The 14,298-nt window shown below is 39.9% G+C and overlaps 1 protein-coding gene across 4 annotated transcripts in view; it reads left to right on the forward strand.

Annotated features, from left to right (window-relative positions):
* arhgef10la (Rho guanine nucleotide exchange factor (GEF) 10-like a) overlaps positions 1-14,298 on the forward strand; it is a 177,042-nt gene that overhangs the window by 9,359 nt on the left and 153,385 nt on the right. For all 4 annotated transcript variants that reach the window (XM_084061414.1, XM_084061413.1, XM_084061416.1 and 1 more), the window contains exons 2-3: positions 6,021-6,356; positions 9,036-9,063. In XM_084061414.1, coding sequence (XP_083917540.1) covers positions 6,026-6,356; positions 9,036-9,063 — 359 coding nt within the window. In that variant the 5' untranslated portion in view covers positions 6,021-6,025. The remainder of the gene's footprint in view (positions 1-6,020; positions 6,357-9,035; positions 9,064-14,298) is intronic.

The raw sequence follows: 14,298 nt of genomic DNA on the forward strand, positions 1-14,298 counted from the left end.
TGAAATGGGCATAATGTGAAAACGTTTTTATTAATTTTATTTTATTTTTAAATTTTGTGTGTGTGTGTGTGTGGGGGGGGGGGGGGGGGGGGGCGTGGTCTTTAAAAGAATAGTCTTGATCTGATCTATAAGTAAAGTATCTTGAGGCATCTTGAGACAACTTGTTGTGATTTGTCACTATATATACCACTCCTACTGGGAGTGTGCACTCTGCATGCAAAGTTTCATGCCAATCGGTGCCGGAGATAAGCAGCTCACAGACACACTGACGGACGGACAGGAGCAAAAACACAGTCTCCAGCCTTTGGCCGTCCAAGGCCGGACTGTAAAATTGATTCATTGATTGACCATGACACCCCAAGCACTTAAAGCCTTCACACGTCTCAACACACTGCAGCATTTTAGAGCTGAACATAGAACATCTTCTGTAGCTTAAAGATAGAGATTACTCATTCAGTTAGTGTCTAGTACACTAAACTCTCCTATAAACTCTCCTCCTGTACAAATACACCATTACCACATTTGGCACACAGTGGAAGAGTTTTCAGGGTTTTATGTAGGTCAGGGATGGGGTGTGTTAGAGCTGGATTCATCTCCATTGTGTGATGTATACTATTTTCTCTCAAGAGCAGCTTTCATACAGAGCTACCCTTGAGGCTCTTTGTTTTCTTTAGTTGATAACTGTTTGATGATGTCCAAACGTATGCCTTCCAAGTGCATTGTTCAAAACACCTGTCATTTAGAATGTTGAGGTGTGTTTTTTTTCCTCCTCCTGTTTTCCAGCGTTTAACTTTTTGCAGTAGTTTTAGCTATGAATCAGTTGAACCTTTTCAGCTCTGTCTTGTTGATTTCCAATAACGAGATGGGAGATCATCTCTTGACATCTCAAAGATGTGAGGGAAATGCAGGCTTCTGCTTGTTCGGTGATGACAGTCTGCTCTGCTGGGCAATTAGGGGTGATTAGTCAGACAGCATGGCTTGCGTCTGTGGAAGTGTGGCCATAATTTCCTATTACACACGACATTGCAGGCTCCTATGAAGCTCAGGCAGAGAGACAGCAACTTTCCTCTAAAGTCAAAATGGATTTGCACACACAGATCTTTCATTCTTTCACGCCAAGACGCTCTCCACTATACCACACACAGTACACAGGGAGCCATTGTGGAAGTCCGATGTCCCCCTTAATGCACTTATCACGTATTTATCTGCCACATTAGTGCTTTATACAGTGGTAGCCATTGTACAAGTCTCCCTTCACATCTACTGTATCATACATTACTGCACTATACAGTATAGTATAGAAAATAACGTAAAAGTACTATAATACTGTGGTGGGCATTGTAGAGGACTCCCTTCAGGTTTGCATACTGCAAATAGCCATGATGGCATTAGTATGGTCTTTTTTTCCCTCTTTTTATTTTTTAGCTATAAACTGTAACATCTTACAACCAACTAGTTGTCACACCATTCCTTGTACTTATGGGTCCTGACGCGAGAGCAAAACTTTATATTATGTCCACACAATTCCTTGCGGGATGGAGCAAAAAATACATCTGTGGATCTGTAAGCGTGCAGTAAAAAGCAGGACTCCTACAATGACTGCATCTGTACAATCCAACCCCCAGCCTTGATGACCTAGTGTGAGCAAAGCAGTGCTATGGTGACCAATGCAGAAACAATGCTTTCTGCGGCTCAACTGAGGGCTTTTTTTCCATCCACAAAAGAGTCATTGTTAATTAGACCAATGAGTGGGCCGGGTGGAGAAACTGTGTATGTGGTACAGAGGAGTTCCATTGGCCCAGAGGCTAAATCAGTTAGATGGACCTATAGTACGGGAACACACCCATGTCACACTTGTAAGCAGCTCAGTATGGTTTATTTATATTGCTTTATTTAACCACTTGAGCCCTATAACGTTGTATGACTAATAGCCAAATTGGCCGATCTACAAGCTCACAACACGCCGACACGTTGTGACCTTGTAGATCTGCCATTTTAGCTATTGTCTAGGTTGAAAGTGGTTAACTGTTAGAGAAATGCTATTTTACAACAACAACAACAACATCTGCTTTAACACTCAAACAGATACACATTCATACTTGAGAGTTGAGATCTGCCCAGTACATCTGCAGTACAGTTTTCTATCGTTGGCCATTGGCCAATAGAGTGCTACTGGCATGACGCATGCTTATGACGTCTTTTACATAGGCCAACGCGGAAGTTACCTGCGCCATGGGTTCTTTCCCACTGTAGATTTCAAATGGATTTTTTGCACCGGGTGCAGAACTCTCAACAACTCAACACACTTGTTATTATTTTTGATGAACCACACAGGCAATTAATAAAAGTTAAAAAATGTATTGGATATTCATGATCCGGTCAGTCTGTTTACTGACATCATGTCCAAGTACACATTTAGTTGTCAAGGAGGCACTGGCAGGAGTAAACAATAGGCGTTGGCTCATGGAAATGATTAGGTTCATGATTTTGGATCTGGCAATGCATTTTATACAATCTCCAAGAAAAAGCCTTTCCCGGACTAGACTGTTTTCCCGCCTGGGCCGGTGGGCCGGCATGTGTTCAGCCCTCCTATCCGTGGTGTTATTTCCCAGGGGCCCCGGCAAACTGCCCTATCAGGCTCAGGAATGTTCCAGCTAGGAAGTAGTTCAGCACTAATCAAAATGCAAAGCAGATGGTGTACACGACATCACCAGGACCTAGGAGTAGTACACTTGACTTCTACAGAGCTTAGTATGTTCACAGTTCAATATTGCATATTCTATTGCCATATCAGCCAATGCTGTAATGAATTTGAGTCACCATGCTCAGGGCCAAACATACCATTACAATACACACTGATTGACTGACTGAGCTTTCCTCTTAGAGTAGTAATACAGATATTAGCAAACTTAAGATAAGACTAGAAAAGTGTGCTCCTCAGAGCACAGGTCTCTGCCAGGCTGTGTTGCCTAGCCAGGGCCTGTAAACTTTGGTCATAGCCACTTGGAATGGGATCTGAAAAATCTAACTTGTACATCTTGATCACATGACCCCAGAGATAATGTGTACCGATTTGTGTGAGGTTTCGACAAAGTCTGTTGGAGTAATTGCAAAAAGATGGCAGAAAATGTAATCTGGCACAAACAGGACCTATAAATGTTGTCATGATCCACGGAATCCAGGGAAAAAAGATGTTGATTGTACGACCTACGGTTCACGTTAAGCTTTCATGTGTCAGAACCTCAGACACATTGGGGCTGATCAATGTATCCCCCCCCACTTTGTCAACAGCTGTTTCTCAACTTGCCCACTTTGAGTTTCTCACTTGCAGGTCAAAGTTGACAATACTTGTCAACACACTGGGGTTTGATGGATCTTAGTGTCTTACTAACGGCAAGATGCATCCACCACACCGTTCCGTCCACAGGCTGTTGAGAGCCACGTTTCATGTATTGCAACAGTTTCCTCACATAAATTCTTAAACTTTCGCGTAGCAAGTTTACTCTATGTGGCAAAGGGAGGAGTAAGTCCCCCCCTGTGCTGTAGTGAGCTCAGAGCCAGTGTCAAAGGTCTGTCTCATTGTGGCCAGTGCCACATACACTCTTCCTCACCTTTTCTCTTCCGCTGAAAAATGTTACCTACTGTATTATATGACTGTGCTTTTACTGAAATATTAACAAAACAGATTTATTTACAGTATTTTTCAGATGATTCAGATTTTAATTTATTTGAGCACATTCAGAAAAGCATCTGCCGAACTCTCCAAATTATTTGGCCACACACACACACACACACACACACACACACACACACACACACACACACACACACACACACACACACAGACACAGAGCCACTCATAGACGGCTTGCCACGCTGTAAAAAAAAAAATGCAGTTCCCAAACACTTATCACCCCTGTCTGCAATGATTTATTTAAAAAAAGGTTTACGTTACAGCCACAAAGACCTTTTCTCATGACTTAAGAAAGCATGTAAGAGTGCCTGTCGCTTTCTTATCCTGAGGACATTGTCCCCTATAGAGAACTGAAGGCACTATTGTCATCAGTGTAAACGGGTGTAGATATCTTAATTAATCTGCCACTAAGCCTTCTCAGACTCTTTTTAATTTAGCTAACAGTCTTTCTCATAGCCATATGTTATGTTTACAGTGCTGGGAACATAATCCCCTGTTCTCTTTATCTCTGTCCTGCTTGGGAAAGTGTTAGAAGTATACAATAATATGCTATTCGGCTGTGTTTAAATTATTTTAGTTTTAATCAATCTAAGTCAAGCAAAGTTCAGAATTGTTGGGGCGTTTTGGGATACATTCTGAAGTTGTGATTACAGAATATAGTGAAAACTTTTGCACTGCATAAAGTAAATCCGTTATGCATGCGTGGGACGTCGGCTTCACAGCTCTGAGCAGATTCAAAGGGATTGATTTAGCTGCCTGTGGATTTTATCTCTGAAGCATTTTCCAATATGTAATAGTTCAGTCAGACATTTATTGAGCATAAATAGTATATTTGTAGAGCATAAATATATTAAAGTATAAGTAGATTTATAAATGATCTGCCAAATATATATTAAATCAGGGAATGAAATAGCAATACCCCCCACTAAGGGAATCATATACAGTAGAAACACAGCCCACAGGTGGATACTGGGGTGGTGGTCGGAGCAAAAAAAAAAAAAAAGTTCATAGGGCTAAGCACAAAGCAGCAGTATCACAGCAGAGCATCACAATGACAGAGCAGTAACACGCAGAATGAGCACTAAGCAGGGAGGTTTAAATAGCCCGCTCCAATCAGATGAAGTGTGCATGTGACTGATCACCTGATCAGGAGTTGGCGCTACCTTGAGTTGTCTCCTTGAACTAGCTCTGCAGGCTTCATATTATTTAGCACAATACCGATTGTTACACTAGATACAGTGTTGCTAACTTACTCGCCACTGTTGTTAAGCAAAGTGTCATAGTTTGTACAGGGACCAGAGAACATTATAGCTTTTGGTTAGTTGACCCTCATCAGTTGACCTTTAGTGAAGCTCTGATAATGAAAGTGAACAGACCAAAAGCCCAATATAAATAAATGACTTTTGTAATTGATGGAAGTGTGCAGCTTCTCTTTTCTAATCCAAATGATTCCTGCCAGTAACTGTCATTTAGTGATTTAAATGATTGACTAAAGTATTACACTACAAATAAAATCGATTCTAAAACTAACCGCAATCAATGCAGGGACTTCAAAATGGGTGTTATGGGGGTTCGCCATCTGGTCTTCTTCAGCATGCATGCTGCTGTGCTCTGCAAGTTGTAACTGACCAACTGATTTTTTTTATGGACTAGACAGGAGAGCGTTACAGTGATCAACATTCAGCAATAAAGAATAAAGTCCACACACTGGTTCTCAGCTCCACTTGTTTATTGCTGTTTATTTGACGTTTCAATCAAAATATCTTTATCAGGAAGAGGAGGATATGCACTCCCATTACTGTAATCAAGCCTGTTAGCAATAAACCATCCATGCACTAACATTTAAGTATAACCGTGAGAGAGAAAATATTGAACTCTAGCCATAATCCTTAATATGTTGATCAATGGTTAAAAACGAAAACAAATGAACCGAAAACTAATTGTGTGTGCATTTCTGATGTAGACTGGTTCTCCTGGTTCTTGGTGTTGAGTGCAAGTGATTGTCATTTTACACTTTCTCTCTCTGAACCTCTGCCCCCAATCACTAAAATATTTGTTCTTCATTCAACTGTAGGAAACTTTTTGACATCCATGTATTATTTATGTCAGAAATGTTGTACACTTCACTAAGGTGTCAAAATGGAGCTAAAATCATCTCGGGATGCAGATATATATATCAGCATAACTATGAACATTCATTTTGTGCTTTCTGGTGACACGGCCACAATGTGCTATATTAATCATTTTGGCTGTGCAAGTTTCACACTTTTCAGAAAATAGTGGACATCAGTTATATTTACACACAGTAACCTTATCTCTGTTCCAGACGTTATGTCCACTGCGGAGCCTCAGCAGACGCAGAATAAGGAAGACGAGGAGGATGAGGATGAAGAGCAAGGGGAGCCATTTGAGTTTGAGGACAGCACTGAGGAGGACAATATGGACACAGAGAACAAGAAGATCCCCTCAGATCTGGTCAAATCTGTCCAGTCGTCTGCTACCGAGGTTAAACCCGTTGAGTCCTCTGTGAACACACACAGTCAAATGCGAGATGATGTCCCAAAGACGACCTCTGTTAACTCACAACTGCTTCCTACTGTACTGACTCCTGCTGGGCAGGAGACAAATCCCTCTAAGGATGCAGTCTTTAATGCCTGTACAGGTAAGGCAAGCTTTAATGAGCTGAAATTAAACATAATGTTTTCCACACTTTTAGAGCATATCAATGGTCATAATGGGAACATACTGTAGTTAAAGGGCAAGGCCACTTTGTTAGAGGTTTGGGTTGTGTAGTTACCTTGCCATGATGTAACTCCAAAGGTGGGCAAGAAATCAAAAATAATTGCTCCATTGATTAGAAATTGATAATTCAAAATATGCTCCTCATTGACTTACATTGTACAGTAAAACAGATCTCAAAGTCACTCTTTTAGCACAAAAACGAACGCAAACAAAGTTGATTCAGACAATATAGAACATCACCAAACCCAGTACTGTTTTTTTTTTAAATAAAAATGTCAACTTCCTGTTGATTTTGCCATAAGTAGAAAACCCGGACTGGATCTCCGGATCCAGATCTTCAAATAGTAAAATCAACAGGAAGTTGACATTTAAAAAAAAAAAAAAAACAGTACTGGGTTTGATGATGTTCTATATTGTCTGAATCAGCTATGTTTGGGTTCATTTATGTGCTAAAAGAGTGACTTTGAGAGCAGTTTTACCGTACAATGTAAGTCAATGAGGAGCATATTTTGAATTATCAATCTAATCTTCTAATTCTAATCAATGGAGCAATTATTTTTGATTTCTTGCCCACCTTTGGAGTTACATCATGGCAAGGTAACTACACAACCCAAACCTCTACCAAAGTGGTCTTACCCTTTAACAACAGATCCCCTTAAAAGTAATTTAAAACAGTAATTTTTAGTCATCAGTCGGACATTTAGCAGAACTTATTTTATTCATATATTTTAAAGTTAATACAAGTTAATACACAATACGCTAGGACCCTGTAGATTTGTTTTGGAGCAGTATGTCCGTGCTTTTGTTTTGAATACAATTCTGGGAATTATAGTTCCAACAGACAACAGAGTGCGATAGGTTCCAAAAAGACAGCTAACGGATGTTACACAGACCCAAAAGGTTACAAGGTCAAACCCCATAACAAGCATAAGTTAATCAAAATGTCCACTCTAGGACTGCAACAGTTAGTCAAACTAATCTATTACAATTTTTTTACTGACAATCAATAATTTTATAAAATAATTGATTAATAATCTATCTCTATTTTGGGTCATTATGTCATTATAGCCGAAAGTTACAAAAGAAGTTAGAAAATAATGAAAATAGCCGTTTTGCAAGATCGGCTATTCTCTCTACTAGAAGTCGAGCCATGGTTGAGTCATAGTGACATGAGCGTGACGACGTGGTCCGCCGGTCCTCCCTTAAGCACATTTTAATATAATATTTTTCCGACAAAGTAAGGTGGTTAATTTATGTGTTGATATAAAGAAAAAAGAATAGTATCAACAGTTGCAGCCCTTATCTACTAACTCGCTGTTCTGATAAAGCTTATCTCACAAATGCCTGTGGTGTGCGTGTAATGTTTGTTTTCCTGTACAGGATAGGGAAGCATGAGGTTGTCCTGGTCACAAGTCTGTTCCTTGCAACGACCATACATACATACATACTGTACATGACAGATCAAGACGTTCATGAGCATGATATTGAGCTGCTGTATTCCCTCAGCTGAATGCTATGCTTTGATACGCCATCAACATAATGTTGATATCAGCATCACGGCCTGTCATCCCCACACACTGTACATGTGTTTTCAGTGAGTTTTTAGCCTCACTTAAAGGGATTTCTTTACTTCCTTAGGCAGTCCGGCATAAAGCACAGTTAATTGGATGAAGTCATGCAGATATCAGTATCATGTATTAGCTACCTGGGTAATGTTTCCAAGCCAACAGCGCTGGTAATTGCACCTCTGACCAGATAAAGAAGTGAGATTAAAATCTCTGAGATCTTTCACTGACAAAACGAAGGGATTAGTGATTAATTAAGAGGCTTTTTTAAACCATGTGGACTGTGCTGTATCTGTGGTAATCCGATAAGTGGGGGAATTGTAGATGTGTAGAGGAAGCTTGTTACATAAGCAAGCAGTAGAGAGAGTTGGTGAGGGATTCAGGCCCTGCCCACACCAGAGGACTGGTGTTTATATAGCGCTCTCGTAGGAGATAGATCATTGTAGTTTCACTTCTACTCAGTTTTGGTAATGCTTTACATTTACAGTATTTCGCAGTAGTCTTATTCCAGTGACTAAAACCTATGTATTAAACTGTGAAAGTGCTAATTACATAATAATAGTAATAATAATAACAAGAATGTCTCACAACCAATAACTAATACATAGTTAATATATTATGCTGTATTATGTATTCGAAACCTAATAAAGTGTTAGTAAGTTTTCAGTGATCCATATGTTACTAAATGCTGTCTCTATAAAATATCTGTTTATATCTTGATCATGTATCCCAAATTCACTGTAAATCATTATGACTCAGTACTGTATGTAATAGTATACTAACTTAACAATTATGTGCTATTTTATACTCCATTGTATGATGATGTTGCATGGTGAAAATAGCCAAGCGACAAACTCTCAAAGCGATGGGACATGTTGTTACCTTGTAAAATAAATTATAATAATACTGTAATAATAATAATAATATTTCACCTATAATGACATGCCTAAAATAGGGACACCAGGTTATGGTAGACGAGAAGAATCTTCCTGACCGTGTACATTTTTTAACATGCTTGTTTGTCATTCCAACAGATGTTCCCGTGAGTGAATCATCCAGCCGGTAAGTCATTCCTTCGCTCTATTTTTCCTATCTCTCTGTGAGGAGATCATAGAATAATCACATCAGCCTCTAGAGCTAACATATTCTAGTTCTTGTAATCAATTACTATATTATTGTATAATACCATACAGTACTCCTAATATACCTGTAAAGGTAAACATTTTGACCATACTTGATACATAATGATATTTTCTTATTGCCGTTTGGTACTGAAATGTGTGTAGGTTATGATCAATTATAAGGATCAAGTATAAAAGCACTTTTCTTCCCCTGTTGTAACAGAAAAATATACATTATGCATTATGCTATCTTGTATGATGGCAGTGTCAGAAGACTATATACTGAAATATTCACACCTTGACTGTAGATAATGTATTCTTAAACTTTACAATCATGAAAATGTACAATGTTCTGCACTCATAGTATGCGTAGTAATGCTGTATGAGCAACACATCAAACACAGTATTACTGTTACTACAGTATATTGTTGTTATCTTGGCACAGGAGGTGTTCTTCATCTACATTGACAAAAGATGTTTCTGAGATGTTTTTATAGAGACCTCAAATGTACTTCCATCGTTGATTATGCATGCAGTAATCCGACGCCTGCCTATAGAGTTTATTATGCACGGTTGGGCTCAGCTCACTCAATTCAGTTGGAGTGAGGAAGAAAACTTTCTTTCCAAAGTTGAAAACTATAATTAATTTGCCTTAAAAGGTCTGTTATATGCAAATCATGCTGTACAGTGAATGCACTCTACAATGTCTAATGAAAATATTGAGAATGAAGGCTCAATCATTATTCCATGAGTTAAGTCCCAGTTTCCATTTGGATTCGAAAGCGAATTGACCCCAAGTGTGTTATTATGGGAGACCGCCAGCATACAGTATACAGAACCAGGTTAGAGGTCACTGCTGCAGCACAAAATTATTGCATACACATGGCAACCATCTTTTGCTAAAATGTGTGTAGGCAGTTCCTTCAATCAATATCAAGCCTGAGTTAACCAGTGGCAAAATAATATGTATTATTATATTAAGTGCTAGATATGCTATAACAACTAACAAGTATGCTATACATCACACAAAAGTAATTGACTTTCAAGCTATATCCAGTCATTCTCTAAATGCTATGGCATTAATTATGCTGAGATACTGAAATGGAATAATACAAAAAAAAAAGCTATTTATATCCGTGAATAGTTTTGCAAAAAATATTGCAGTGTCACCATTCAGGTGTCTCTCTATGGGGTGTTCCTGTGATGTAGCACCTGATTTAGGTTGAGCCCCCTACAGTACATGGGGAAGTGTGCTGGGAAACCTCTACAGATAGGAGAGTATAGGGCTTTATTCCTGTGGGCTTTCCTGTGCTGAAAAGAGGGGTTCATGTGGATGCAGGTCTGCGTTTAAGAGTTTGCGCGTGTGCGTGCGTGTATGCGTGTGTGTGTGTGTGTGTGTGTGTGTGTGTGTGTGCGTGCGTGTGTGTGTGTGTGTGCGTGCGTGCGTGCGTGCGTGTGTGTGTGTGTGTCTGAGGTCTCTGCAATTTCTCTTACAGCGCTATTTCTGCTGAGTGCACTTTTCCACGGTGGGCTAGTCAATACCCTTGCCTTTTAAAGGAGAGCTATCAATAGCAGTTTCCACCATCAAGGTGTAAATCGTGTCAGCACATCCTGGCAGATCTGTCAGCAGTTTGAGAATAATATTGCCAAAATTGTTTTGTGATTGTTATCGTGGAATTCCGAGGCTTTTTCTTAGCACTGCAGTGACAACACATCGTGTAGTAACAGCGATTTCTGCTAAAGTGTCCTGGGGGAGGGGGTTGGGTGGGCAGGTTTGCAGGCACTCAGCCTGGAGTGCCAGGAGCACTGTGGGCATCAACGTTTTTTATTAAGACTGTGAAAATTGATTCTTAACCATTTTTTACATTAGAAGGGGGGCTTTAACGATTCTTTAATAGAAAAAGGGGAAGGTCTTTTACCGCATACAACAAATAGCGGAAATAGCCGATCTACAAGATCACATAGCGTCACATTGCCATGCGTTGTGAACTTGTGGATTTGCTATTTTCAACATTTTTGAAATGTATTAAAAACATGTTTTAAATGTGAAACTTCTTGGCAAAAATGACATGCCCAAAAGGGGATCAGGGTTAAGTGGTCAAGATTATGTTTCATAAGAAATTTGGGATAGATAAAATTCTCTACATCAGATAGCATTGGCAAATCATATTGATGGACTAATAACTTGCTCCAGGTCTATCAATGGAGTATTGAATTGTGACTCAAAAGCTGTCAGATTGGAACATTTCACATTTGTGTCAAATGGGGTACATTGACTTCCTGCTGGTCATTAAAAATCTGGCCAGAAATAACGGGGACATTTAGTCTTTTCAGCACAAAAAACAGGGGCTTCTGTATCACAGCATGCATCTATCTTGACATAGTAATTGCCACCATTTACTTTTGGATCCTGCTCTTTGACAGATAGCTTTCATTAAACACATTGCATGGAACCACAGCAATGAAAGGAACTATACAAAAAGATGTCAAAGCCATGACAACCATGAATGTATGCCTCAGTTTCATGTTGAAAGAGCTGTGATGTTTGACTCTGTATACGCGTGGTACCGCTTTATAGCACATATCTAGTTAGTTTTTTCCACATTCCTTCTTTATTGTCTTTGACTCTGTCCTTACTCTTCTGACTGTACGATTTCTCAGTCTGAAGTCTTGCAGAGCCATTTTAACCACATATGCGGGGCATGTCATAATGGGTGAACATTTGGGGAAAATAGAAGATCTTGTAGGCTTCAGCAGTTCAACTTGTAGGCTAGATAGGTAATTTTCACTGTTTGACGATAGGGTTGAGAATGCATCTTAAATTCTTGCCTATGTTGTCTTGATTGTGCTGTGAAAGCAAAAAGAGAAGATGCTGTAAAGGCATACTGTACCACCAGCGTGTATTTGCCTAACCATAAAACATGCAAATACACTGTAAAGTCAAGAGCCAAGTGCTTTGAGTGCTATCTAATGGTAATCTCTTATGAGCAGAATGGCTTTGGGACCTAAGGCCAGGTGCATGGCAGGGAGCAAGTTGATGTTATAGCCAGTAGTGGTCGATTGTTTATTGATAGAGTGCTACTTTTATGACCTAGGGACATGCAGAACTCCACCAGTATGGTCAGCATAATGTCCACACAGTTATGAAGAGCAGGCCATGCCAGGAGAGACCTGAGGGGAAACAAACTCAGGTGTAAGATGCATCTGGGCAGGCAGTACTAGGCACTGGCACTGCATGCACTGAAGCTTCAGGGAATGGAAACAGATGGAAGGCATAGATAGATTTGCATTCAGGCGCGAGCTTCACACTCCAGGCTGTGCTCTGCCCCCAGGCTATGTCATTTGCTCTGAAAAATTATTCTCTCCTTCAGCTATACATATGACTCACCAGGGCTGATAGGCATGCGTGACTTCCGAAGGGGGGCGTGCAAAAGATGTGCCTGGATCTATATGTTACAGTATGCATTAAAAAAAGGAGCATTCATTTTTCGGTGCGAGACAGAGCAAGCGGGAGGCTTTGATATCGCCGCGGTAGAAACCGAACGCTCTGCTCATGGGCGGGGCTTACCGGGCTCGGCGAGCGAGCCGCGGCCGTGTGCAGAGCGTTGTACCGTCCGCAGCGACATCAAAGCCAGTTTGAGATCTCTTTTGTTCTGTGCATTGAAATGAATGAGCCAATGTCTAACAGATATGGCAGCTGTATCATATTGTTTTGGCCGAGTGTTAAATGTACTTCCTCATAGGCTCTTTCTGCAGCCTATGGGAAGGCTATTTGGGTGAAGATTTGAAATGTTTATTAGTGTACAGCTGAGAGGAGAATGGGATCTGATAGTATGTGAACCACATATGCATTTGCAAATAATGTAATGTTTTTGTAAATTTTAAAGTCAGTTTAGTGCACTATATTGCATGATTCTTGACGTCTGATTGTTTTAAACTCGGGGTGGCATTAGCCGTTGCTGATTCGATCCCCAGCTTTGACAGGCATGTGTATTCCAGTTGTGTTCTGGTGGCTGGTATTACATCCATGGCACTCTGTCAAAGTGCCATTGAACAAGTTACTGAACCACAAAACTGCTCCAGGGGGTGTCTGCCATGTGTGTGAATATGTGTAGATTGTATGTGGCTGCTTTGACAGTGCATGCCATGCATGTACAGTATAATGCTATGCATCTAGAGCAAATACATTTTCTATCCAAGAGAAAATGTATACATTCCAATCATGTGTGTATGTGTGTGTATAACTGATCAGCTAGAAATAGATTCCTCTTCATCTCTGGCTTATGTCTAATGTGTGCTCCGTAGTATGACGATGTCGACTTGTGTGCTGAAAATATCTACAAGTTCACAACACGTTGCAGATACGATGCGTTGTGAGTGTGTAGATCAGCTATTTTCGGTCTCGTATGACAAAGTATAAATCGGCCATACTTATTTGGTTGCTGGTCTGTCTCACTGTTTGCTACCATAAATCATACTTCACTCTCTCCAACCATAAAAGGACAGGAACAGTAACAATCCACAAGTCATAAAAGAACAGGAACATTAACAATCCACAAGTCAGTACATAAGAGTCGAATTCTTTATTTTCAGTTCATAAACATTGTAGCAACAACAATAGCAAAACATTTTAATTCAAGAATAGCAATAAGGAAAGTAGATAATAGAAATAGCTCAATACTGTATCATAGTACACTTTCAGGTGGTTTTGAAGGTGTCTTATTTCTAAATATAACTGTATGTACATTATTGTAGTGTATGACTATGCAGATATGTATATACTGTATACTCAAAGTATATATGCATAGGTGTGTGTGTGTGTGTGTGTGTGTGTGTGTGTGTGTGTGTGTGTGTGTGTGTGTGTGTGTGTGTGTGTGTGTGTGTGTGTACACATTTATTTTTGCATAATGTTTGCAATCATAATATATAAAGTGTTACTGTAGGTGCCTATGTGTGATGGGGAGGTGGGGGGTGTTCAATACAATGCTACTGTTGTATTTACACACATTATTGTGCTTTGTGTAGCATGACCTGCTCATCTGTGCTTGATAGATGGCTGTCATCTTGAATGGCTGCTTCTCCTTCTGGCACTGTGTAGCCTTGCTGGGGTGTTTAATGGGAGGATAGATTTAATTACAGTAGACAGGGCTCGCCTACACTTCACATCCTGCCATAT

Source organism: Gymnoscopelus microlampas (genome assembly GCF_963454915.1).
Source record: "Gymnoscopelus microlampas genome assembly, chromosome: 7".
Classification (NCBI taxonomy): domain Eukaryota; kingdom Metazoa; phylum Chordata; class Actinopteri; order Myctophiformes; family Myctophidae; genus Gymnoscopelus; species Gymnoscopelus microlampas.